Source organism: Loxodonta africana, chromosome 10, assembly GCF_030014295.1.
Source record: "Loxodonta africana isolate mLoxAfr1 chromosome 10, mLoxAfr1.hap2, whole genome shotgun sequence".
Classification (NCBI taxonomy): domain Eukaryota; kingdom Metazoa; phylum Chordata; class Mammalia; order Proboscidea; family Elephantidae; genus Loxodonta; species Loxodonta africana.
In genome coordinates this window covers 35,287,495-35,313,038 of record NC_087351.1, presented here as the reverse complement: position 1 = coordinate 35,313,038, position 25,544 = coordinate 35,287,495, and the positions used below count along the sequence as shown (strand labels likewise).

At 50.4% G+C, this 25,544-nt stretch overlaps 1 protein-coding gene across 1 annotated transcript; it reads right to left on the bottom strand.

The window, feature by feature from the left end:
- Positions 1–1,209: 1,209 nt before the first annotated feature.
- On the bottom strand, positions 1,210–11,447 carry NFATC4 (nuclear factor of activated T cells 4). The gene is made up of 10 exons (XM_064292351.1): positions 11,178–11,447; positions 8,976–10,071; positions 6,896–7,058; positions 6,105–6,304; positions 5,609–5,781; positions 4,670–4,810; positions 3,526–3,581; positions 3,118–3,244; positions 2,337–2,918; positions 1,210–1,608 (listed from the first exon to the last, which is right to left on the bottom strand). The coding sequence occupies exons 1-10, from the start codon at positions 11,275–11,277 to the stop codon at positions 1,541–1,543; spliced, it is 2,706 nt and encodes a 901-aa protein (XP_064148421.1). The 5' UTR covers positions 11,278–11,447; the 3' UTR covers positions 1,210–1,540.
- Between the last annotated feature and the right edge of the window lie 14,097 nt (positions 11,448–25,544).

Here is a 25,544-nt window from a genome sequence, read left to right as displayed (position 1 = left end):
AGTTTGCTCTGTAGCAGTTTGTATTCAGGAAGATAAAGAAAATTTATTGGAAAGCTGCAGCTTACCAGGGGGGTCACCCTGGTTCTCTTGTCCTCCAATCCAGAGCCAGCTTTAGTTACACCCACCTCTGAACTCAAGGGTGTTTGCCAGGCCTGTCTGGACCCACTGGGCAGAGAGATGCCCCACCAGCCTTGAGGTGAGCCAAGTTTCCCAAGTACTAATTCCATGAACATCCTTTGGGTCCAGCCCCCTGCAGCTGAGCTCAGTCCACTTCAGGCTAGTGGCTGTTAGTGCCTACTGTGTGCCAGGCTCCCAGTGAGAAGGGCAGGCAAGCTCTAACCTCCTGCAACCTACTGGGACTTGGCCCCATTGACTGTCAAGATGGAAAACAAACTGGGTTTCCAGGTCAAGCCTGTCAGTGGTGACGGATGGACCAGCTACTTAGAAGGTCAGCATGGGTATGTCTGCAGGATCAGCCAGGAGCTCCTAGGATGTCCTCAGCCCCAGATCAAGTGGCAGTTGAGCCGCTGAGGAGGCTGCTTGGCCTCCTGGAGACTACTGGTGAAGCATAGAGCTGTCTTCATCATCCCCAAGGGTGGGTGAATGCAGAGTGTAAATGAACCCCTACCGGTTTCCCCCCACCCTCCTCACACACATACTCCTTGGAGATGAGCCTCAGGAGCCCAGAACTTCTGGGCCAGAGTGCCTGAGGGTGGACTGGGGCCAGAAGCCCAGAAGTTTGGTGCTCAACCTACTGTTGATTAGCTGTGTGGCCTTGGGCCAGGCCTGTCCCTCTCTCAGCCTCAGATTCCTCCTATATAAATGAAAGAAAGTGACAAGACCAGTGTTTCCTGGCCTTGGCTATAAGTCAGAATCTGCTGGTGGTGGTAAGAGAAAGGAACTCGAAAAAACACAGATTCTATCCCCAAGCTTTGAAAGGAATCTGAATTCCCAGGGAGGAGAGAATAGAGGCCTTACTCAAGCACTGGCCCCCAGTCCCTCTACAGGGGCTTCAGGCCCCTGGGCCTTAGTTGGGAAGCCTCTGAGGCCTTCACACCCTCCCCAGCCTCCCTGCACCAAGAAGTTTTTTGGGGGTACAGTGTTCCCAACCACACACTCCTTCTTTTTCCAACCTCTCAGCCTCTGTGAGCCACAGCTAGAATAACCTGCCCCACCCCTCTCTCCAAAGAGCTCTGGAGCCTGAGGCACTAATCAGTGAACAGTTTATTACTCTCCCAGCACAATGGCCTGTACACAATCTAGACACAGCCTTTCACTCCAGGCAGCCCGGCCTGCGTGCCCAGTCTGTCTCCACCCCCATCCTAGTCCTCCACACTTTCCCTCCCCTACCCCTCCAAGGCAGCACCAGGCCTGGAGGCCACACCTCAGCTGGGGCACGGGAAGAATAGTTGTGGGGAGGGTAGCAAAAGCTGGGGAAAAAGGAACCAGAGTTGGCCCCAAGCTTCTGGAACCACCACCCCAGGAAGAAGGGGAAGTGGGCAGGGCTGGAGCCAGGGGGCTGGGGTTGCCAGACGATGGTTCAGGCAGGAGGCTCTTCTCCAGGAGGTGCAGGGAAGCCACTCAGGTCTCGGCCAATGATCTCACTCACTGTAAAGGAGGGGCAGTTGAAAGACAGGGCTAGAGGTGGGCCCCCTTATTTTCCAGGACTCCCCTCCCCGCCATCCATTCTAGGCAGGTCCCAGTCTAGGATGTCTCTAGGCTCCTTCTCTACTGCCTTCTCTTCCACTGGGCCTCAAGTTTCCCTGGCAGCTCTTGACACCTGCTCCCAATCCGATCTTGCCCAGGTCTCCCAGGCCCTGAACCCAGCTCCTCTCCTGCTGGCTTGGCCCGCAGTGTCAGGGCAGTCAGTGTCAGCAAGGCAGAGGTGGGAGAAGGAGAGACAAAACAGGAGGGCTTCTAGTCACCAGTCCTGACCACAGTCCCCAGGTTTGGGGGAGAGTTGAGGCAAGGGAAAACACACTTGACTGCAAGCCCCTGCCCCTCTCGGAAACTCTGTGACTGAAGCCGCAAATTGAGGAAACAGGATTAAATGATCTTGAAAGTACTTCTAGCCCTAAGATTTTGGGCAGAAGGAAGAGGCACAAGAAGGGTCAGGGCAGGTACTCCATGCACCCTTCAAAATTAAGTTAACTGGATTCAGGTGGCCATGAGCACCAAAAACTTGCCTTACGGGACCCTCCAATTGGCCCTGAGAAACCAAGAATGCCCAACCTCTGGGAAGCCAAGCTCCAGTCCACCCAAAAGAGGCCCCCTCAGCAAACATGCAGAGCAACCCCTCACACACTCACACTCATAGATCCCAGTCCCACACCCACCTTCCTCCAGCGTGATACCCTGGATAGGGACACTGTCTCGGAAGCCGCTGCTGTAGCCACCCCTGGATTTCTCCTGCTCCGGAGCCCCCTCCCCAGGGCCATAGCCTGGCCCTACCTCATTGTATCCCTCAGCAGGGGGAGAATGAACACCACTCTGAGAAGGGAAGGGACCTTCAAGAGGTGGGGACGAAGGGAGTGGGGGCCGAAAAGGGGCTGGTGGAGGGAATGGCAACCCTAGAGGAAAAGGGGAGCCCCGTCCTCCATAGGGGTCACTAGGGAAAGGGCGGGGAAGGAAGGAGACTGGAGGTGGCCGGGCACAACCTGTGGTACCCCCAGTGTCAGGGAACATTCGCAGGCCAGGTCTGTAGGATGGCGGGGGCCCAGTCTGGGGGTACAGAGGGGGTGTGCCATAGCTGAAGCCTTCTGACAGATAAGGAGTTTCGTAAGCAGGGTCTTCATGGGGATAGGAGGGGTAAAGGGGTCTGGGTGGTGAGAAGTCCATGTCAGTGCCAAAGGGGGGCCCTGGTGCTGAGGAGAAGCCCCGGAGAGATGAATCCGGAAGAGGCTCCTCCTTGAAGATCACTGGGTATTTGGGGAAACAGAAGGGCATGCTGGTGAGAGGTCTGGCTGTGTCCCCACTGCACACCTTCCAACAACCTGACCTTTCCATCCCCAGATTTCATCTATCCCTTGGCCCCACAAAGGGGTCACTCCTTCCCTCTGCCCCTGCCTTAGGTCCCCATATCCCTATACCCCCACCACGGGCTATTCTAGAGCGCACCAGGAAGGAACTTGAAACTCTGAGTGGGGCTGCGCTTCCTCCGCCCATTGGAGACATAAAAGTAGACCTGGACTGGTCGGGACACCCTCTTGTTGCTGTACTCAGGGACTGTCAGGGTCAGCGTCACCTGGAAAAGAGCAGAGGATGAGGCAGGGAGCCCTCAGGTATCTAGGATCAGCCCAGCCCTTCCGAGGATACTAACGGCACCTCCTGGCTTTTTTCCATTTGCCAAGAGTGAAAGGTCATTCCCTAGATATCACCTGCTTCCAGAGTGGCCAGACTGCCTCCCTCAGAAAAGAATATGTAGCGTCTGGAGTCCACTCCCATGGGTAAGGGTATTCAGTTCAAAATTTTCTGACCTCCCCCACAGCCCACCCCCCAGCATGGGTGCCCTAACAACACTGGTACCTCATTGCTTTGCAACCGGTTCACCGTGGCCTCCTCCTCCCATTGCAGCTTTCCATCTGTGCAGGTGGAACAAAGAGCTCCAACCCAACTCTGGGGCCCCTGCCCCTGCCCCAGTCCCCTGCCATTTCTCCTCTTACTGGAGCCACAGCGGATTCAGAAGACCCTTCAAAGACCTGGCACACAGAAGGGCCCATTGCACATTTACTCAACTGAAGGGAAGAGGCAGGGTTTCAAACTGTCCCCATACTGTGGTCCCACACAAATCATGTAAGGGGCCGTAGAGCAGCAAACTGAGACCAAGGGCAATGGCAGGGCCAGCCCAGGGCCAGAGAGAGTAAATGGTAGAAGCAACTCTCAAACTCTCCCATTCAACTCCAAACATCCACCCCGTGATAGTTGTGGGGAGAAGAATGAAGGATAGGTAAGGCTCTTAGCTTGAGGGAAACCAGTGAGATCCTCAAGTGTCATGACCTAGAGCCTCAGAATCTGCTCCAACATGGTTCCAGGGTATTAAACTTGGGTATAGGAGCTATGGCCCTTGGTGGGCAGTGTTGAGGGAGGGCAAAGGCCTCAGGTGGGCAGGTGCAGGTGGGAGCCTCAGTCTTCCCCTTCTGTACCCCTGCAGCTTTATCCTTGGTACCTGACAGGCTGTTGTAATCACAGCTGGGCACAAGTTCTGTGCTACCAGGCCCATAGCTTAGATGAGGAGGGGCTCAGGGCGGGGCTGTGAGGGAAGGAAGGAACTTGAAACTCTGGGTAAGGCTACACTTCCTCCACCCGTTGGAGACATAAAAATAAACCTGAACTGGCCAGGACACTTGCCTCTCTGCCCTTTTCCTTATATACCCCATCCACATGGGGATAAATTATCTCAAAGCTGACTCCTCTTTTAACAAGTAGAATGTATTTCTTACATTTGTTCAACATTCTCATGTTTTAGATGGCTGTCACACATGTCTCCGCGTGGGAAGCAGACAGCTCAATAGGAAGGGCAGTCTATCTTTCCCATTTTATAGATAAGGAAACTGAAGTTCAACTAGTTTGTGACAGTGCCAGGGATCTCCCACCTACCAGTTCCAAGCTCTTCCTGACTCCCTCCCCTTCTTTTCCCTCCTTTCTCCTCCTCTCCCCAGGGAGAACTCACCAGGGCCCCTCTCAATGAACACCACCTTGGAGTCTGGCAGGAAGTTGGAGCCAGTCAGCACTAGTTCTTCGCCTCCTCTCATGGAGCAGGCACTGGGGCTGTAGGCCTCCACCTGGGGCAGCTCCTGGGCCGAGCGCTGGGCTGCAGAGCAGTGCGGGGAAGAGGCCTGGCTGGGTGGGGTATTGAGGGGAGAGATTCCTCTGCCCCAGCCCCATCCTTGGAATAACTGCCACAGAGCCCTGGGGGCATCCAGGGGCTTCTGGCGTAGCCCTCCTCAAAGGTAGACAGGAAAATCAACAGTATCACTGAGGTCACACCAGGGCTGTAAACCAGCTCATTCTGGTTCAAATCCCCACTGAGAATTTGCATTTCCACCCCAGATATACTGAATCAGAATCTATAGTTTAACAAGATTCCCAGGTGATCCTTACACATAATAAATTTTGAGAACCACTGCTCTACTGGTGGCTCTCAGAATTAGTCCCTAACCAGTTCCACCCTGTCCTATAGGGTCGCTATGAGTCAGAATCGACTCGACGACAGTGGTGGTGGTTTCAGAGGCACTAGCATCACCTGGGAACTTGTTGGAAATGCAAATTCTCAGCGAGGTTTTGAACCAGAACCAATTCTAAGCCCTGCGTCACACAGACCATATAAGAGGCCACATCTGCATCAGAGAGAGGTGAGCGGAGTAGGCCAGGGAATTACCCAGACAAGTACCCAAGGCCACCCAGGGGCGGATGGGGTACAGGGTCACCCTGGGCCAGCCCAAGGACAGAGAGTCTGTGGCAGGGGCCAAACCACAAACCCCTTCCCGCTGGCCATGTTAGAAATGAGAGTTGAGTCCTCTACAGGGCTACACAGGACACTGTGCAGAGCAGATGGACAGACAGACCAGGGAGTAAAGAGACAGAGATGGCACGGGGCCTCTTTGCTCACAGCACTCGATGGGCACCGATGCTGCCTGCACTGAGACGACCTTCCCGCTGCCCTGGGGCACGTGTACCCGGAACACCAGCCGCACTCGAGTGTTCTTGCGTCCGATGTCTGTCTCACCCTTTCGCAGCTCAATGTCTGAATTCCGAAGCTTCAGGATTCCAGCACAGTCAATGCTGAAGGCAAAAAATGGATGGCAAGCCCTCCTAGCTGAAGCCTGAATGGTAAAACAACCCAAAGAGGAAAGCTCCCACCCTCTCTCCAAAGCCCTGAATGATCTCCCAGAGAGCTATGAGAGCTATTTTCTAACCCAGGGATGGCCTCTCCAGAGTGTCCCCCAGCCCCAAATATCCTCTCCTTGATGGTGAAAAGGCCTGAAACCAGCTCTAGGGATGATGCCTCACACTTCTCCCAAGAGGAAGTGGACCTAGCCTAGGCCTGATGGAAAAAAGCTGGTCCTAAAGCCTGCAGACTGAAGAGAAGTTGAACGGGAACTTACTTGGCTGCCATGTTGTTCTCAGGGAGCAGGGTCATCTCCAACACCTTGGTACCACTGACTACAGCTTCATAGCTGGCCGTGGCTACCATCTTGCCCGTGATTCGGTGCACCTGATAGAAAGCATGAGGCCGAAGGTTCCTTTCATCTGCAGTACCAATGAACATCTGTAGGGTCAGTGGCTTCTCACTGTAGCCTAGGAGCTGGCAGAAGGAGACACAGGCCACCCAGTTAAAATCCCCACTGATTCATCTTTCATCCATCCCTGGATTTTGAGTCCACCAGGGGACAGGGATGGTGAAAGATAAAGGATATCCTGGAAGGGATTCCCTGGGGGAACTGGGCACCAGTTGTGGAGAAAATATGGCCTGGAGCTCACGGTGTTATTCTTGGAATAAGGCCGAAACTGGGCTGGAGGAAGGGAGAAGAGCTTCCAAGAGAGACTGGCCCAATTCAACTTAGGAACAACCTAATTCCCAGTGACCTTTGGCCTTAGCATAACCCCTCCCCCACATCTGGCAGGCCACCGTTTTTCCAGAGTAGACATGAGGCTAGTGTCCCATGGGATGAGTTGAATTGGAGTGGAAGGACAGAATAATAGAAAGTATATCCGGGTTACTGAAGTGCATCCCCCCTCCCTTAACTCCAGCCCCTCCCAGAGGCTGCTTGCAGGGTCAGAGCTGAGAGAGAGTGTGGGAAAGGGCAGTGCCATGGGTCTGTAGAGCTGGAGTCTGGCTGCAGGGATCTGGGATGGGAGAGGAGAAAGGGTATCAGGCCTGCCCTCTGCCCCTTACCTTGACCACGGGGTGACCACCAGGGGCAGCTTTGACAGCTCCTCGGCTGCCCTCTGTCTCATAGTGGGCCCGGTGGTGGGCTCTAGGCTGCACCTCAATCCTCAGTTCCAGCTGCTCATACTGACTGGGCAGAGGCCAGTCCAGGGGGGGTAAGGCAGAGGTCCTGTGTAGGAGAGAAGAGCACCGATCACCTGTAGCCTTAGACCCCAGTCAGGGCAGCCCTTAGTCTCAGCTCCCCGGATGTGAGGGAGGAGGGTGTGGGTGTGGAAGAGGGAGTCACAGTGGAAATAAAGAAGTACAAAAGCCCAGAAGCTAGGAGAGAGATGGTCATTTGAGATGAGGATGTGGAAGATAACAACAGGCCTGAGGCTGTATTTGGGGGTGGGGTTACCCCAATACAGAGAAACCCTAAACCCAACCTTAATCTCTCAAACCTGGATGGGAAAAGAGAGATAAAGAAGCACGATTTCAGGCTAGAAAAGACCTTAGAGATTAACACCTTTGCTTTACAAATAAAGAAACTGAGATCCAGCGAGTGGAATGGAGGGGACCAAGCAAGCCAAAGAGTGACAGAGCCTTAGCCTGAGGTTGTTCTGCTCCCAGGCCAGCACCCTTTCCATTAGTTGGGGCAGGATAGAGCTCCAGGGAGCCAGGGGGTTACACATGGGCAACTTTTCCTGTGTTCAGCTCCCAGGTACCCTAGGGCAGTGGAGCTCAACAGGTGATTTTGCCCCCCAACCCCCAAGCGATATTTGGCTATGTCTGGAGACATTTCTGATTATCATAACTAAGGAAGGCAGTGCTACTAGCATCTAGTGGATAGAGGCCAGGGATGCCACTAAACATACTACAATTGCCCCAGACAGCCCCTCATAATAAAGATTTATTCTGTTCAAGATATCGATAGAACAGGGTTTGAGAACTCTGCCCTAGGAGAAACCCAGGGGAGACCACGTCAAGCTCTCTTCCCCAGGAAACTTTTCTGGGTGGAGCTAGCTCAGCGTGACATCTCAAAATTTAGGACTATTGAAATGATGGGATTCACTGTGGATGGAAGGGATAGAAGAGCTGCAAGAACTGCCTGTTTTAATATAAATTACACCCACTCCTCAGCTGTCGACTATCTCATTATTCAACATTTCTGAGTTGTTACTCACTAGTGATGTTAACCTTGATCACTTGGGTAAAGTGGTGTTTGCCAGGTTTTTCTACTGTAAAGTTTCTGTTTTTCCCTTTCTGTACTCTGTTAGAAGCAAGGCACGGTCCAGACCACACTCAATGGGAGAGAAATTAAGCTCTGCTTCCCACGTATTGGATTCCCTGGGTGGTAACAAATGGTTAATGCACTCAGCTGCTAACCAAAAGGTTGGAGGTTCAAGTTCGTTCAGCTGTGCCTCAGAAGAAAGGCCTGGTGATCTGCTTCTTAAAAATCAGCTGTTGATAACCCTATGGAGCTCAGTTCTACTTTGACACACATAGGGTTACAATGAATCAGAATCCACTTCACAGCAATAGGTTTTTCCCCTGATATTATTAGTATATTTGGGGGAAGGTATTATTTTGAGGCTTTGCTGATACTGTATTTGTCTTGCAAATATATACTAATTTATTCAAATTAGCAGCTGCATTTTAAGCCCCTAGATCAGGCCCTAGAAACCGGGGTGTAGAGAAAGACAACTTCCTACAGGGGAGAAAGTGCAGGACCCACACCTGTCTAGAGCACCAGAGTGGAAGGCTGAAATCCAGCCCATGCTTCATACCTAGCTCCATGCCCAGCCTGGCACCAGGGCCCAGAGCTGGGGCACCCTAGAGGAACAGTGCCTTTACCTAATTGGTCCTCCTAGAATGTGGGACCTTTTTCCTAATTGGTCCACCAAGATATTGCTATTTTGCAAATTGTCTGTCGCTAGAGGCCATGTTTTTTCTAGCTGTCCCTGAAACAGTAGATGGCTTCTGCCCTGCAGGTTGCAAATTCCCTTATGAAAGAAGAGGACAGAAAAACACTAGGACCTTCCTTCAGACCCATCCCTTGACCCTCCTGCTCTCCTAAGGCGATGGCTGAGTGTCAGGGGACCCTCACCTGAAGATAGGACTATGTCCCCCAATCCGGGCCTTGGACCAAGCGAGTGGGGACGGCACTGCCAGGTAGTCCATGCCAGCCACCTCCTTCCTGGAGCCCCCTGGAGGAGCTGCAGTCTCCTCCGCTCCAGATGGCAGCTTCCCATTGCACGGAGAAGGCTCCTCAGACCGAGGCAAGACCACGGCCTGCTCGCTGGAAGTCCGTCTGGTCTTCTGGGGGATGCTTTCAACCGGTGGGGCCCCCACATAGTCAAATGGACCAGGGGAGCCAGGTTCCCGGGCGAGAGGCAATGGGGGTGGTGGAGGTGGCTCAGGCCCCTCCTCCCCCAGGCTGCCACGGCGGGACAGAGCTGGGGAGGCAGAAGATGGGGTTCCCGAGCTGGAATAGCGCCTCTTGCCACATGGAGAGGCGGGCCGAGGCGAGGCAGGGGTGGGCCCAGGGGCGCTGAGGAGTAGCCAGCTATCCTCAGGCCCCCGGCCTCCTGGGCTGGGACCGTACAGGCTCCAGGGATCTTCCGGGGTCCACGGCCTAGGCGAGGCCCGGGGTGAGGGCAGCGGGGAGCCCAGGCCGAACCGGGAGGCCGCCTCATTTAGCTCTGACTCCACCTCGTCACAGGCCGCATACAGGGCTGCCTCATCCGAGGCGTCCGAGAAGAAGCTCCAAGAGGACAGGCTGCTGCTGCCTGGACTCGGGCTGAAGAAGGGCCCACCGCTCTGGCCCCCTGCTTCTCGGTAGCCCCCAAAGCCTTCTGGAGGGGGGCAGTCTCTTGGGGAGCTGTCCCCCCAGGCATCGGTGTTGTCCTCCAGTGGGGCAGGCGGATCAGGCGTGGGAGAGATGGAGGTGATGCGAATGCTGGGGCACTCCAGAACCCGGCCTCCCCCAGCCCCCCCAGGCCCTCCGCCAGGCCCCCCAAGCCTCACCGACCGGGCGGGCTGGCTTTCCCAGGTGCCGGGTGAGGGGGCTGGGCGCGGCGGTGGCGAGTGCATGCCAGGCCGAGGGGGTGGAGGCCTGGGAATGCCAATGGGGGAAGCGCCATAGGGAGGTGGCTCCCCCAGGGCGAGACGGCAGCATGGTGGGGCATCCTCTGAGTCCAGTTCTGTGAAAGTGGGAAGGATGGGGGGTAGGAGGGAGACAGAGGAAGGTATGTCACAGGAGATGGGAAGAGAGAGGAGAACTTCAGATGTCTAGGTTCCTTGAATAGCTAGACACCCAAGTCCTGCTAAGCTCCCCCCTCCTCAGCAAGGAGGGATCTCTGAGGAGCCCTTCGAGTCCCAAAGACAAATGCAAAGTTAAACCTCGGGTTGAACCTGAGTCTATCTCAGGCCGGTCAGGCCTTGTCCCACTGCGAGAAACTCATCGCCGTAGCCCTCTCCCCCAGGCCCGGGACCTGGGGTACCGGAGGGGGCGGGCCTTAAGGTGAGGGAGGCTAGTCGTCAAGGGTTGGAGCTGAGCCTGGAGGCGTGCTTAGGGAGGCGCTGGTCTGGGCAGGGGGCGACTCACACATGAACCCAATTAGCAGCGGTTCCCAAACCCCCAAACGGCGCTGGCAATAACCCCAGTTGCCATCGTAACCGTGGCCAGGGGAAGGGGGGCTCCAGGGCTGTGGTGACGAGGGCGAGGTGACTCCTCCTTCGCTCCCCCCAATCCGGGGGCGGGGGTGCAGTGGAGGGGGTGCTGCGTGCCGGGCCCGGCGGGAGGGGGGCCGCGGGCAGCGTGGATTCCGTGCGAGCTGCAGCCGCCGCCCCCGGCTCGATCCCCGCCATCTGCCTCTCATTGCGACCAGACGGGAAGGGGGAGGGGCGCCCTGGCGGGGCCAGAGAGTGCCCCCGGCCCTGGGCGTAGAGTCTGCTGGCCCCGGACTCGGTCAGCCAGGGTCTGGCTCCAGAGCCCAACCACCCCTTCCCTCGGCGGCGCCCGAAGCTCTTGCGGACTCGGTGCCCTCCCGCCCCCCATCCCAATGACAGTCGGCCCAGCCGGGAGGCGGCGCGCAGCCAGCGGCACCCCCACCCCAGTCACGACCTAAAAAGGAGAAAGTGGTGCTGGGGCCCCCAGCCTCATCTCCGCAGACCCCCGAAACCCCAAACTCCCATTAATCTCTGACCTTCTCAACCTCCCCAGACTCGCTGCCCTAAATTCCCCGACTCAGGGTCCCCTGGCTCTTCTCTCACTGACCCCAAGACCCCTTCCCAGCCCCGCACTAACCTTCCCCCGACCCCCCCGCGCCCAGCGGGGGAGCCTCCTTTTCCTCCCCGAACACCAGCTTAAATTCCAGCTCCTCATCCTCGCAGCTTGCTGCCCCCATGGATCCGGCCAGAGCCCCCAGGTCCGGGTCTGGGCGGGAGGGGGGAGCTCAGGAGGCCGCTGTGTCTTCACCCGCGGCTCCCTCCCTCCCCTTCTCTGAGACGCCCCCTCCTCCGCCGCTGTCGCCTCCCTCCGGACGCCCCCTCGTTATTATAGAAACTTTTCCAAACTTTTTTCCCCCAAACTTCTTCAAAGCGGCCCCCCCCAGCCTGTCCCTGATTGGCTGCCGGGGATGCTCCGGCCCCTCCTCCTGGGATGAGATGGGAAAACCACGCGCCCCTTGTCCTCCCCCACTCTCCCTCCCTCTGTCCTCTCCCCATTCCCTCCCCTAAAAAAAAAGAAACAAAAAACTTAATTGGAAAACGGTCCCTCGAGCTTAATAGTAGGACCCTAAATATGCCTATTGGCCCACGTCTGTGACATTCTTTTCCCTCCGCAAGTCCTGCCATCACCAACACCCCCCCCCCCCGCCTTGGTCTCGCCAATTCGGGGCTCCGGGTCCGAGTTCCTTAAAGGAGCCACATCGTGGGTCCCCAGTGTACAGGAGCCAAGGTGGACCCTTCCTTAAGTTCCGAAGGCCTGTGCAGCCAACAACACCTAACAAGGCAGGACCTTCCCCTCTCCTTTCCCCAAGCCCGAGGCTGGCTGCCTTCGGGGTGCCGAGTGGCTCCAGGCTGCTCTGAAGAGGGAAGGGCCATTCCTTCGAAGTCCCTGACCTGAGGCTACCCTGCCTGGGCCTACTGGAGTCCTTAGCCCTGCCAAATCAGCCCCTCCACCTGCTGACTCTTCCCCCCCAAAACGTGAAGGGCATTTAGTCGGCCTAGCAGTCCCAGCCGAAGAAACTTGGGGAACTGTTCAAAGGCCCACGGCCCTGTTGAGCGATAATCCAGGCCGTACTTTGCCTCTGCCCCTGTCCCAGCCACCCAGAGGGGCCATTAATTAGCCTCCACGGGAAGTCCGCTCCCTCCTCCCTAGAACTGTTGTCTGGAATGAATCCCTGATCCCCTGGCATCCCGCTCCAGCTCTCCTGGAAATCCTGGCCAGTTTTACTAGGGTCCCAGAGCCCCAAGACCTGGTGGGCCCCAAAGCTGGACACCTGTCACCTGGGTGGGAGAGGAAGGAAGATTCGGACTGGAATCTCCAGGAAGGGCAGACATTGAGGAGCTCCAGTAGTAGAAGAGGGAATTAAGGACGGGTTACTCGTGACTCGGACTCGGAGGTGATCTCCAGTCTCTAAAACCCTCCAGCTCCCGGTTCGCATCCCCAGCCCCTCCCAAGCCCGGTGCCTAAAGGGTTAAGTAAGCGATGGCTCTCGGGTCAGACGTTTACAAACTGTCGGGAGCTGGGCGGGGACCGCGCCCGTTACTCTAATGAGAAACAGGCTCCTCGGGGCTGGGGGAAGAGAGGGCAGGCCCAGAGGCCCGGAGAGCGGCTGAGCCGAGGCGACTCCCCTCCCTCGCCTCCGGTCCTCTCAGGCCCGCCCAGGGGACCCCCCCACACACCCCCCGGGGACCCCAGTGACGTGCGGAGCTGCCTCAGCTCCGAGCCCAAGGCCGCGACGCAAGAGGGGCGGGAGGAGAGTCCTGGCCGGCGGCGAGAAGAATGTTCCGAGGCGGAGCGGGAAGACCGCCTGGTTTGATTTTTTTTTTTTTTTTTTTGCTTCTCCTCAGGTTACATTTCCCTTCCAGCTTCATCTCGGAAATAAAGGAAAGACACACGCCCGGTGGGAGAGCTAGGAACACCCCTCATCAGGCGGCCCGGCTCCACCTAAGAGGCGAATAGACCCCCAAGGGGGCGCTGAAGCAGAGCAAAGGGTGGTGGAAAGCCGGGATTAGACAGACCGCGTAGAGACCCCAAGACCCAGCCCAGCCCTTGTTCCCCCATACACTTTCCCCCACCCCGCTCCGCCGCAGCACAAGCAGACGCGCACATTCTTTTCAAATGTCATATTTCCTTTGATCCTGGGCAGCGTTTCTTCATGTGTCTGGCTCAGCTCCTGCCCAGCCAGCCTCCTCCCCCCTCACCCCCTTTTGTGTATTTTCCTGGTGAACCCTCCCCCTCCTGCCAGCATCTGGAAGGCCCAGAGGGCTGGCGTTGGCGCTCATTCCCCCGGTGGCTCTTGTCTGTCCTCCCAGTGACTCGATTTCCCCTCTCTGTGGGTGTTGGATGGAAAAGGGGAGCAGAAGGAAGCGTCGTTGAGTGCAAATTTGGTACAAATGAGCCCGGAGACTGCTCAGAGTGGAGAACTTCTTCGGGGCGGGGGACATCCCCTCGATTCTGAAAGCCTTCCAATCTGTCTGGGCTGCGCAGAAGGATGGAATATACGAATTTTGAAATGCCCTGCCTGGTATTGGAGCCTGGGGAGGAGCGGGTAGTAGTCAGTTTAGGTTGCCCTACAGTTCTGCCCTCTGGCGACCACAAAGACCCAGCCGCCCTTCCTCCCTCGGCGCTTGGCTTATCGCCTCGCTTTGCCTTTGTCCCAGCTCCGCTGCCCCCTAGCGCGCTCACCTGAGCACAGCGCGGATTTCTCGCCTTTGCGTTTGTGGAGCGCTTTACCTCCTACTCTGCACTTTCATTAGCATGATTCAACGGCCTTGTGAGGTGGACGTTATATTTTTTTAATTACACAAGCTGCATTCTCCTTGTAAACAATTCAACACGTACAAAAATATATAGTAAACCTTGCTAGTTCACCATTTTGTAAGCATTTAACCAAAACAAACCCATTGCTGTCAAGTAGATTCTGACTCATAGCGACCCTACAGAACAGAGTAGAATTGCCCCATAAGGTTCCAAGACTGTAATCTTTACGGATGCCGACTCCCACATCTTCCTCCTGGGGAGCAGCTGGTGGGTTTGAACCACTGACTTCTGGGTTGGCACCCCAGCGCTTTAACTGCTGCACCACCAGGGCTCGCTCTTTTATGCATTTACCAGCATATATATGTACACACATTCTCTTTTTATTCATATGAGATCATGCTACAAGTATTTCTCTTGACTTTTTTTTTTTTAACCCCCTCCCCTCCGTCAACAAATGGCTTTGGAAATCTTCCATGTCCGTATAAGGGCATCTGATAATGATGATAAAAAGTGTCCACCTTTTCAGTTGATAAAATGACTTTCACAAAATCAGGCTTATGATCCAGGCCTCCTGGATCCTGGTCCAATGCTAATTCCACTACACCACAGTTCATACAGGAACCTGTCTTAGCCTGGACTCCCCCAAAAAAGCAGAGACTGAGACAAGAATGTAATGTGGGTAGTTTATTGCGGAAAGCAATCACAAGAAACAGAAGGGACTGGGAAGAGTGCTAACTGAACAAGAGGGAAAGCCCATTCAAGGGTGTGTTATTGAGCTGGTCACTACTCTAAGAAATGGGACCTTCTGTGGAACCATGTAGAATATAACTCAAGACACAGAGCAGAAGAACATTTATCTACTGGCTCCCACCCCCAATGGTTAAATGGTTAAAAGTTGCCCCTGGAGTGTTAACTCCCTTACTAAACCAAAAAAAAAAAAAAATGCATTGCCATCAAGTCTACTCCAACCCATGGTGACCGTATGTGTTAACAGAGTAGAACTGCTCCACCAAGTATTCTTGGCTGTAATCTTTACAGAAGCAGATCACCAGGCCTTTCTTCCACAGTGCAGCTGGGTGGGTTCAAATTGCCAATCATTAGATTAGCCAGCAAGTCCAAACCTTTTATACCACCCAGGGACCTTGACTGCAGCAGAAAAAGCCCTTGGGCAAAAGGCAAAATACAGGAGTTATAGCTGGGACTGTGTGCTGCCAGGTGACACCTGAAAGTAATTGGTTGCCATAACAACAGCCGGAGTAAAAAAGTAGATGGAAGAGTATGTGAGGCAGGGTAAAACACGTCCCAACTCACCATAAAGCAATGATCATTTATTATCCCTCACAATTTCTGTGAGAAAGAAATTCAGACACTGTGTAGAGAGGAAGCCTTGTATCTGCTGCACGAGGTCTGGGGAATCAAAAACTGAGGACTGTAATCATTCAGTGTCTGGCAGTTGATGCTGACTGTTGGCTGAGGTTTTAGCAAGGCCATTTAGCTGTATCACCTGCACATGACTGCTCCACTTGATTCAGGCTTCCTTACAACATAGGGTCTGGTGTACGCAGGGTCACTATGAGTTGGAACAGACTCAATGGCACCTAACAACTAACACAACATCAGGCATGCATCAAGAGCCAGAGAGCCAGCCAGAAGCTATATCTTTTTATGACCCAGCCTTGAAAGTCATATTAGTCCTACTCCATCTGTCAGGGTATTCACACACACCTGGTTAGAATCAAGGGGTGAGAACATAGATCTCTCCTCTAGGTAGCAGTCAGTTACACTGTAAAAAGATCAAGTGGAATGGGATAAATGCATACATGTAGCCATAAAGATGGCTACATGTATGCACAATCTGCCATATCGGCTCACCAGATGAGGTTGTAATTTATCTGCAGTTCAACAACTTGCTAGGTTAGTTACTGAATTCAGCTTATAGCTACCTCAGTCTGACCTCTACAGATAGAAAAGAATGCCTGTAGCAGGGCTCGTATTGTCTTTTGGGCTTTGAGGTAGATGTTCTGTATTCTAAGACTTTTATTCTTCCACCTTCAGCTATCCAGTACCATCGGAAGCAAAAATCCAACCCTAACACTCCCACATTCCTCCTCACCTTTGAACACACCAAACCTCATCTAATTTGGCTTTCTGGAATGTGGAAACAGTCTTGTGATGGTTAAGGTTTGTCATCTTGGCTGGGCCATGATTCTCAGTGGTTTGGCAGTTATGATGTAGTTTGGCAGCTATGTAATGATGTAATCACTTCCATGATAAGATCTGCTATAATGCAATCATTTCCATGATGAGCTCTGCTATGAGCAGCCAATCAGTTGAAAGGATGTTTCCTTGAGGATGTAGCCTACATCCAGTATATATAGACCTTCTGGCAAAACTTTCCTGCTTTTATTTTGCTCTGGATCCTGCATTCAGCTTGTCATCATCTGAACTCTGGTTCTTGGAGCTTGAGCCAGCAGCCTGCCACCTAACCTACCAACCTTGGATTTGTCAGCCTCCACAGTCATGACCCAGCAGCCTGCCAATCTTGGGTTCATCAGCCCCTGTAGCTACATGAGTCAGGAGAAGCCTCCAGGCTGAGGCTTGACTGACAGACTTGGGACTTTCTAGCTTCTATGACCGTGTAAGCCATTTCCTTGATATAAATCTGTCTCTCTCTCTATATATATATACTTCTGCAGATATAAATTTAGATATATATATACACATACATGTATATAAGCTTCATTGGCTTTGCTTCTCTAGAGAACCCAGCCTAAGACATTTGGTACCGAGAGTAGTTCTAGAAAAACAAATTATAATGATGAGTTTTCTAAATTGGTTCTCAAGTCTGGCTACCATAAAGATGTTGATAACTCTGCTTTCAATAGTAAAGGGGGCACTACTAATCCATAGCATGAGATGGCAATAGAAATACACAAAATATCACCACCAGTAGATCAAGTATTGGTCAGAAGCGAGGCTCTGGGTGATCACATGTTTGATACTTTTCTACAATTTTGTCAGAATGAGAAGTATCAGGAAGCTGGTTGGTTGATCCTACTTTCACTAGACAAAGTGGTAAGAGAAAGAAATGATCTCAGGGCTTAGAGTCAAATCTCAACCACCACATAAATGACCTCAGAGTTGCCATTTGTGCACTGAAAGAAAGCCTCATTTCTTATAGTAACAGAGCTGATTTTGCCAAAACCAAACCCAGAGTCTTATGGTAAGAGTGGCTGAATAACAACAATTGAATTCCCAACCTCGAATGGTGTCTGAAGTTAATGTGAGGGCATTGATTGGGAAGAAATGGGATCCTAAATCTTGGAATGGGGACATATGGGAAGTTGGAGACACTGAGCCCCTAAATTCTGTTGAATCACAAAACCATTACGCCCTCCACTTCCAACTGATGAGATTAATCCGACTGTGTCTGAAGAACCTTTGTCTGAGGTGTTACCTGGGTTGGTGTCTGAGTCATCACCTGAGGCAGATACCTTACAAGACATTACTGAATGTTCTGAAAACACGTCGCCACCACCCATTTTTGCTTCTAGGCCTCTAACTAGACTTAAATCCCATTGAGGCCCAAAAGGTGAAGTACAAAGTGTGGCCAAGGAAGAGTTATCCTACACTCCAAAAGAACTGCTTAATTTTTCTAATAAGTACAAACAGAAACCCAGGAAATATGTGTGGGAATGGCTATTAATGGTGTAGGATAATGCTACAAGAAACATAAAAGTTGGATCAGTCTGAGTTTATTGATATGTGCCTACTAAGCACAGATCCTTAATTCAATGTTTCAGCTCAAGAGGTTAGGAGAGGATCTAATAGTTTATTTGGTCGGGTTGCTGAAGCATGGATAACACTGTGGCCTACACTAAATCAAGTTGAGGCACCAGACCTACCTTGGTATACTGTAGAAGAAGGTATCCAAAGGCTTAGGGAAAATGGCATGTTAGAGTGGATTTATCCAGTTAGACCCACAGAACCACACATGGAGTGCCAGAGAACACACCTTTTACCACAACAGAGAGGAACAAATTTGTGAAGGGACCCCCAGCATTCTTGAAGACTTCTATGATTGCTATTTTACATAAGTTAGATTTGACAGTGGGAGCTACCCTAACTGAATTAAGACACCTAACTACAATGGGGTTGATTGGACCCTTTGGTGGTAGAGCCCAAGTGGTGGCACTCAGTTGACAAAGAAAAGGTGAGCGTGGTTACCGTAGTGGTGGTGGAGTCAAAGCAGTAATCAGAATAGTCTGACTCATATGGTCTTGTGGCACTGGCTTCTAAGTCATGGTGTCCTGAGGGGTGAAATAGATGGGAAGTCTACTAAATACTCACTTGATCTGTACAAGCAGAAAAAGTCTAGGTCAAGTGAACAGCAGTGTAACTCAAATCACCAGAATAGAGAGTCATGGCCCCTTAATTAATCCCCAGACTTGAATGAGTTTACAGATCCACAATCCCTTGAATGAAGGGGAGGCCAGGTCCCCTTGAGGAAGGACCCCACTACACTGCCAAAAATTTATACTGTTAATCATACTCCCAGCCTCCCCCAAAGAAATAGGCAACCTTTTATGAAAGTGACTGCTCACTGGGGAAAAGGAAATAATCAGACTTTTTAAGGATTGCTGGATACTGACTCTCAACTGACACCAATTCCAGGAGACCCAAAACATCTCTGTGGCCCATCAGTTAGAGTAGGGGCATATAGAGATCAGGTTATTAATCAAGTGTTAGCTCCTGTCCATCTCACAGAGGTTCCAGTATGTCCCTGAGCCCGTACTGTAGTATTTCCCCAGTTCCAGAATGCATAATTGGAATAGATATACTCAGCAACTGCAGAACCCACACATAGGATCCCTGACATGTGGAGTAAGGGCTATTATGGCAGGAAAGGCTAAACGGAAGCCATTAGAATTGCCCTTACCTAGAAAAATTGTAAACCAGGAGCAATACCATATTCCTGGAGGAATTGCAGAGATTACTGTGACCATGAAGGGCTTGAAGGATGCAGGGGTGGTGATTCCCACCACATCCCTATTCAACTCACCTATCTGGCCTGTATAAAAAACAATAGATATGCAGAATGACAGTGGATTATCATAAACATAATCAGGTGGTGACTCCAATTGCAGCTGCTGTTCCAAATGTGATTTCATTGCTTGAGCAAATTAATGTATCTCCCGGTACCTGGTATGCAGCTATTGATGTGGCTAATGCCTTTTTCTCCATACCTATTTTGAAGGAACACCCGAAGCAGCTTGCATTCAGCTGGCAAGGCCAGCAATACACCTTCAGTGTCCTACCTCAGCACTACATCACACTCCAGCCCTATGTCATAATTTGGTCCCCAGAGACCTTGATCACCTTTCCCTTCTACAAGACATCACACTGCTCCATTACATTGATGACATTATGCTGATTGGATTAGTAAACAAGAAACGTCAATGAGCCTGGACTTACTGGTAAAACATTTGCATGCTGTTGTTCTTTGTTGTTAGGTGCAGTCGAGTCGGTTCCAACTCATAGCAGCCCTATGCGCAACAGAACAAAACACTGCCCGGTCCTGCACCATCCTTACAATCGTTATGCTTAAGCTCATTGTTGCAGCCACTGTGTCAATCCACCTTGTTGAGGGTCTTCGTCTTTTCTGCTGACCCTGTACTCTGCCAAGCGTGATGTCCTTCTCCAGGGACTGATCGCTCCTGACATGTCCAAAGTATGTAAGATGCAGTCTCCCCATCCTTGCCTCTAAGGAGCATTCTGGTCGCACTTCCTCCAAGACACATTTGTTCATACTTTTGGCAGTCCATGGTACATTCAATATTCTTCGCCAACACCACAGTTCAAAGGCGTCAACTCTTCTTTGGTCTTATTTATTCATTGTCCAGCTTTCACATGCATATGATGTGATTGAAAATACCATGGCTTGGGTCAGGCGCACCTTAGTCTTCAGGGTGACATCTTTGCTCTTTAACACTTTGAAGAGGTCCTTTGCAGCAGATTTACCCAATGCAAAGCGTCTTTTGATTTCTTGACTGCTGCTTCCACAGCTGTTGATTGTGGATCCAAGTAAAATGAAATCCTTGACAACTTCAATCTTTTCTCTGTTTATCAGGATGTTGCTCATTGGTCCAGTTGTGAGAATTTTTGTTTTCTTTATGTTGAGGTGTAATCCATACTGAAGGCTGTGGTCTTTGATCTTCATTAGTAAGTGCTTCAAGTCCTCTTCGCTTTCAGCCAGCAAGGTTGTGTCATCTGCATAACACAGGTTGTTAATGGGTCTTCCTCCAATCCTGATGCCCCGTTCTTCTTCATATAGTACATCTTCTCATATTATTTGTTCAGCATACAGATTAAATAGGTATGGTGAAAGAATACAACCCTGACGCACACCTTTCCTAACTTTAAACCAATCAGTATCCCCTTGTTCTGTCCAAACAACTGCCTCTTGATCTATGTAAAGGTTCCTCATGAGCACAATTAAGTGTTCTGGAATTCCCATTCTTTGCAGTGTTATCCATAGTTTGTTACGATCCACACAGTCGAATGCCTTTGCATAGTCAATAAAACACAGGTAACCATTCTTCTGGTATTCTCTGCTTTCAGCCAGGATCCATCTGACATAAGCAATGATATCCTTGGTTCCACGTCCTCTTCTGAAACCAGCCTGAATTTCTGGTAGTTCCCTGTCAATATACTGCTGTAGCCGTTTTTGAATGATCTTCAGCAAAATTTTGCTTGCGTGTGATATTAATAATATTGTTCTATAATTTCCACATTCGGTTGGATCACTTTTCTTGGGAATAGGCATAAATATGGATCTCTTCCAGTCAGTTGGCCAGCAAGCTGTCTTCCATATTTCTTGGCATAGACAAGTGAGCACCTCCAGCACTGCATCTGTTTGTTGAAACATCTCAATTGATATTCTATCAATTCCTGGAGCCTTGTTTTTCGCCAGTGGCTTTAGAGCAGCTTGGACTTCTTCCTTCAGTACCATTGGTTCCTGATCATATGCCACCTCTTGAAATGGCTGAATATCGGCTAATTCTTTTTGGTATAATGACTGTGTATTCCTTCCATCTTTTTTTGATGCTTTGCGTCATTTAATATTTTCTCCATGGAATCCTTCACTATTGCAACTGGAGGCTTGAATTTTTCTTCAGTTCTTTCAGCTTGAGAAACACCGAGAGTGTTCTTCCCTTTTGGTTTTCCATCTCCAGCTGTTTGCACATGTCATTATAATACTTTACTTTGTCTTCTCGAGGCACCCTTTGAAATCTTCTGTTCAGTTCTATTACTTCATCAATTCTTCCTTTTTCTTTAGCTGCTCGACGCTCAAGAGCAAGTTTCAGAGTTTCCTCTGACATCCATCTTGGTCTTTTCTTTCTTTCCTATCTTTTCAGTGACCGCTTGCTTTCTTCATGGATGATGTCCTTGATGTCATTCCACAACTCATCTGGTCTACAGTCGCTAGTGTTCAATGCGTTAAATCTATTCTTGAGATGGTCTCTAAATTCAGGTGGGATATACTCAAGGTCATATTTTGGCTCTCGTGGACTTGCTCTGATTTTCTTCAGTTTCAGCTTGAACTTGCATATGAGCAATTGATGGTCTGCTCCACAGTCGGCCCCTGGCCTTGTTCAGACCGATGATATTGAGCTTTTCCACCGTCTCTTTCCACAGATGTAGTCAGTTTGATTTCTGTGTGTTCCATCTGGCGAGGTCCATGTGTATAGTCACCATTTCTGTTGGTGAAAGAATGTATTTGCAGTGAAGAAGTCGTTGGTCTTGCAAAATTCTATCATTCGAACTCCAGCATTGTTTATCACCAAGGTCATATTTTCCAACTCCTGATCCTTCTTCTTTGTTTCCAACTTTTGCATTCCAATTACCAGTAATTATCAATGCATCTTGATTGCATGTTCGATCAATTTCAGACCGTAGCAGCTGATAAAAATCTTCCATTTCTTCATCTTTGGCCGTAGTGGTTGGTGCGTAAATTTGAATGATAGCCGTATTAACTGGTCTTCCTTGTAGGCGTATGGATATTATCTTATCACTGACAGCTTTGTACTTCAGGATAGATTTTGAAACGTTCTTTTTGATGATGAATGCAACGACTTTCCTCTTCAAGTTGTCGTTCCCAGCATAGTAGACTATATGATTGTCCAATTCAAAATGGCCAATACCAGTCCATTTCAGCTCACTAATGCCTAGGATATAGATGTTTATGCATTTCGTTTCATTTTTGACGATTTCCAATTTTCCTAGATTCATACTTCGTACTTTCCAGGTTCCAATTATTAATGGATGTTTGCAGCTGTTTCTTCCATTTTGAGTCGTGCCACATCAGCAAGTGAAGGTCCCGGAAGCTTTACTCCATCCACGTCATTAAGGTCAACTCTACTTTGAGGAGGCAGCTCTTCCCCAGTCATCTTTTGAGTGCCTTCCAACCTGGGGGGCTCATCTTCCAGCACTATATCAGACAATGTTCCGCTGCTATTCATAAGGTTTTCACTGGCTAATGCTTTTCAGAAGTAGACTGCTGGGTCCTTCTTCCTAGTCTGTCTTAGTCTGGAAGCTCAGCTGAAACCTGTCCTCCATGGGTGACCCTGCTGGTATCTGAATACTGGTGGCATAGCTTCCAGCATCACAGCAACACACAAGCCCCCACAGTATGACAAACTGACAGACACGTGCTAGACAGTGGGAAATTAATCCCACAAGAATTCAGATACCTTCCACCTCAGTGAAATTTCTAGGGGTCCAGTGATGTGGGGCATGTTGAGATATTCTTTCTAAAGTGAAGGGTAAGTTATTTGCATCTGGCCCCTTGCCACAACTGAAAAGAAGGCACAATGCCTTCTGGGCTTTCTTTGGATTTTGGAGGCAACATTTCCTTCATTTGGGTGTGCTATCCAGCCTATTTATCAAGTGATTTAAAAAGCTACTAGTTTTGAGTGGGGCCCAGAACAGGAGAGGCTCTGCAACAGGTCCAGGCTGCTGTGAAAGCCACTTTGCCAGTTGAGCCATATGATCTGGCTGATCCAAATGTGCTTGAAGTGTCCGTGGCAGAAAGAGATGATGTTCGGAGTCTTTGGCAGGTCCCTGTTGGTGAATCACAGCACAAACCCTTAGGATTTTGGAGTAAAGTCCTGCAACCTCTGAAGATAACTTTTCTCCTTTTGAAAAACAGCTCTTGGCTTGTTATTGGACCTTAGTAGAGACTGAATGCTTAACCATGGGCCACCAAGTCACCACGTGGAATGAGCTGCCCATCATGAATTGGGTATTGTTTGATCCACACAGCCATAAAGTTGGACATGCACAGCAGCACTCCACCATTAAATGGAAGTGGTATACATGAGATCAGGCCCAAGCAGAACCTGAAGACACAAATAAGTTGCATGAGGAAGTGGCCCAAATGCCCAAGGTCTCCATTCCTGCCTGCACGTATGGCCTCATGAGGTGTTCCTTATGATCAGTTGACTGAGGAAGGGAAAACTTGTACCTGGTTTACAGATGGTCCTGTGCAATATGCAGGCACCACTCAAAAGTGGACAGTAGCAGGACTATAGCCCCTTTCTGAGACCTCCCTGAAGGACAGTGGTGAAGGGAAATCCTCCCAATGAGCAGAACTTTGAGCAGTGCACCTTAATGTTTACGTTTCTTGGAAGGAGAAATGGCCAGATGTGTGACTGTATACTGATTCATGGGCTGTGATGGATAGTCAGAATTGGAAGGAACATGATTGAAAATTTGAAGACAAGGAGGTATGTGGAAGGGGTATGTGAATAGACTTCTCTGAATGGGCCAAAGAGGTGGAGATATTTGTGTCTCATTTGAATGCCCACCAAAGGGTAACCTCAGCAGAGGAGGATTGTAACAATCAAGTTGAATGAATGACACATTCTGTGGAAACCAGTCATCCTCTTTCCTCAGCTACTCCCATCATTGCCCAATGTACTCATGAACAAAGTGGCCATGGTGGCAGGCATGGAGGTTATGGATGGGCTCAGCAACATAGGCTTCTACTCACCAAGTCAGATATGGCTACAGCCACTGCTGATTGTCCAATCTGCCAGCAGCAAAGACAAACACTGAATCCATCATATGGCACCATTCCTCGAGGTGATCAGCCAGCAACCTGGTAGCAGGTTGATTACATTGGGTCACTTTCATCATGGAAAGGGCAGTGTTTTGCTCATACTGGATTAGACATTTACCCTGGATAAAGATTTGCCTTCCTTGCATGTAATGTTTCTGCCAAAACTACCATCCATGGACTTACAGGATGCCTTATCCATCATCATGGTATCCCACATAGCATCACCTCAGATCAAGGGACTCACTTCACACCAAATGAAGTGCACCAATGGGCCCATGCTCATGGATTTCACTGGTCTTACCATGTTCCCATCGTCCTGAAGCACCTGGCTTGATAGAACGATGGAATGGCCTTCTAAAGACACAATTATGGTGCCAGCTAGGTGGCAATACCTTGCAAGCCCAAGCAGGACCTGAAGGCACAAGTTCTCCAGGAGGCAGTATATGCTCTAAACCCATGTACAATATATGGTTCTGTTTCTCCTATAGCCAGGATTCATGGGCCACGGAATCAAGGTGTGAAATGGAAGTGGCACCACTCAATAATACCCCTAGTGACCCACTCACAAAATTTTTGCTTCCTGTTCTCAGGACCCTGTGCTCTGTGAGTCTAGAGGTCTTAGTTCTTAAGGGAGGAATACTCCCACCTGGAGACACATCACTGATTCCATTGAACTGGAAGTTAAGAATGCTACCTGGCCACTTTGGGTTCCTCATGCTTCTGGATCAACAGGCAAAGATGGGAGCTACCATGCTGGCTGGTGTGATTGATCCTGATTGCTAAGAGGAAATCAGACTGATATTACAGAATGGAGGTAAAGAAGAGTATGTCTGGAATGCAGGAGATCCCTTGGGGTGTCTCTTAAATGGAAAGTCAATGGAAAACTACAGCAACCCAACTCCAACATGACTGCTAAGGGCCCAGACCCTTCAGGAATGAAGGTTTGGGTCACCTCACCAAGCAAAGAACCACAACCAGCTGAGGTGCTCACTGAGAGTAAAAGGAATACGGAATGGATAGTGGAAGAAGGTAGTTAGAAATACCAGCTATGATCACATGACCAGTTGCAGAACTGTAATTGTTATGAGTATTTCTTCCTTGTATGTATGCATCAACTGTTTTTGTTTTCTTCACTTATAAAATATAAGATGTAAACTGGGCTGGTGCATTTTCGGTTGTACATGTGTTAGTTGTATCATGTTATGTGCATGTATGACTTTATAATTATCTTTATTTAGAGACTGTATATGGTTTAGGGAGCTGTGTATGGGTGCCAAGTTGACAAAGGGTGGACTGTGATGGTTAAGGTTGTGTGTCAGCTTGACTGTGCCTTGATTCCCAGTGGTTTGGCAGTTATGTAATGATGTAATCATCTCCATAATTAGATCTGATATAATATAATCCCCTCCATGTGAGATCTGCTGTGAGCAGCCAATCAGCTGAAAGGGAGTTTGCTTGGGGGTGCGGCCTGCATCCAATATACATGGACTTTCTGGCAAAGCTTGCTGGCTTTTGCTGTGCTTTGGATCCTGCATTTGGCTTGTCATCATCTGAACTCTGGC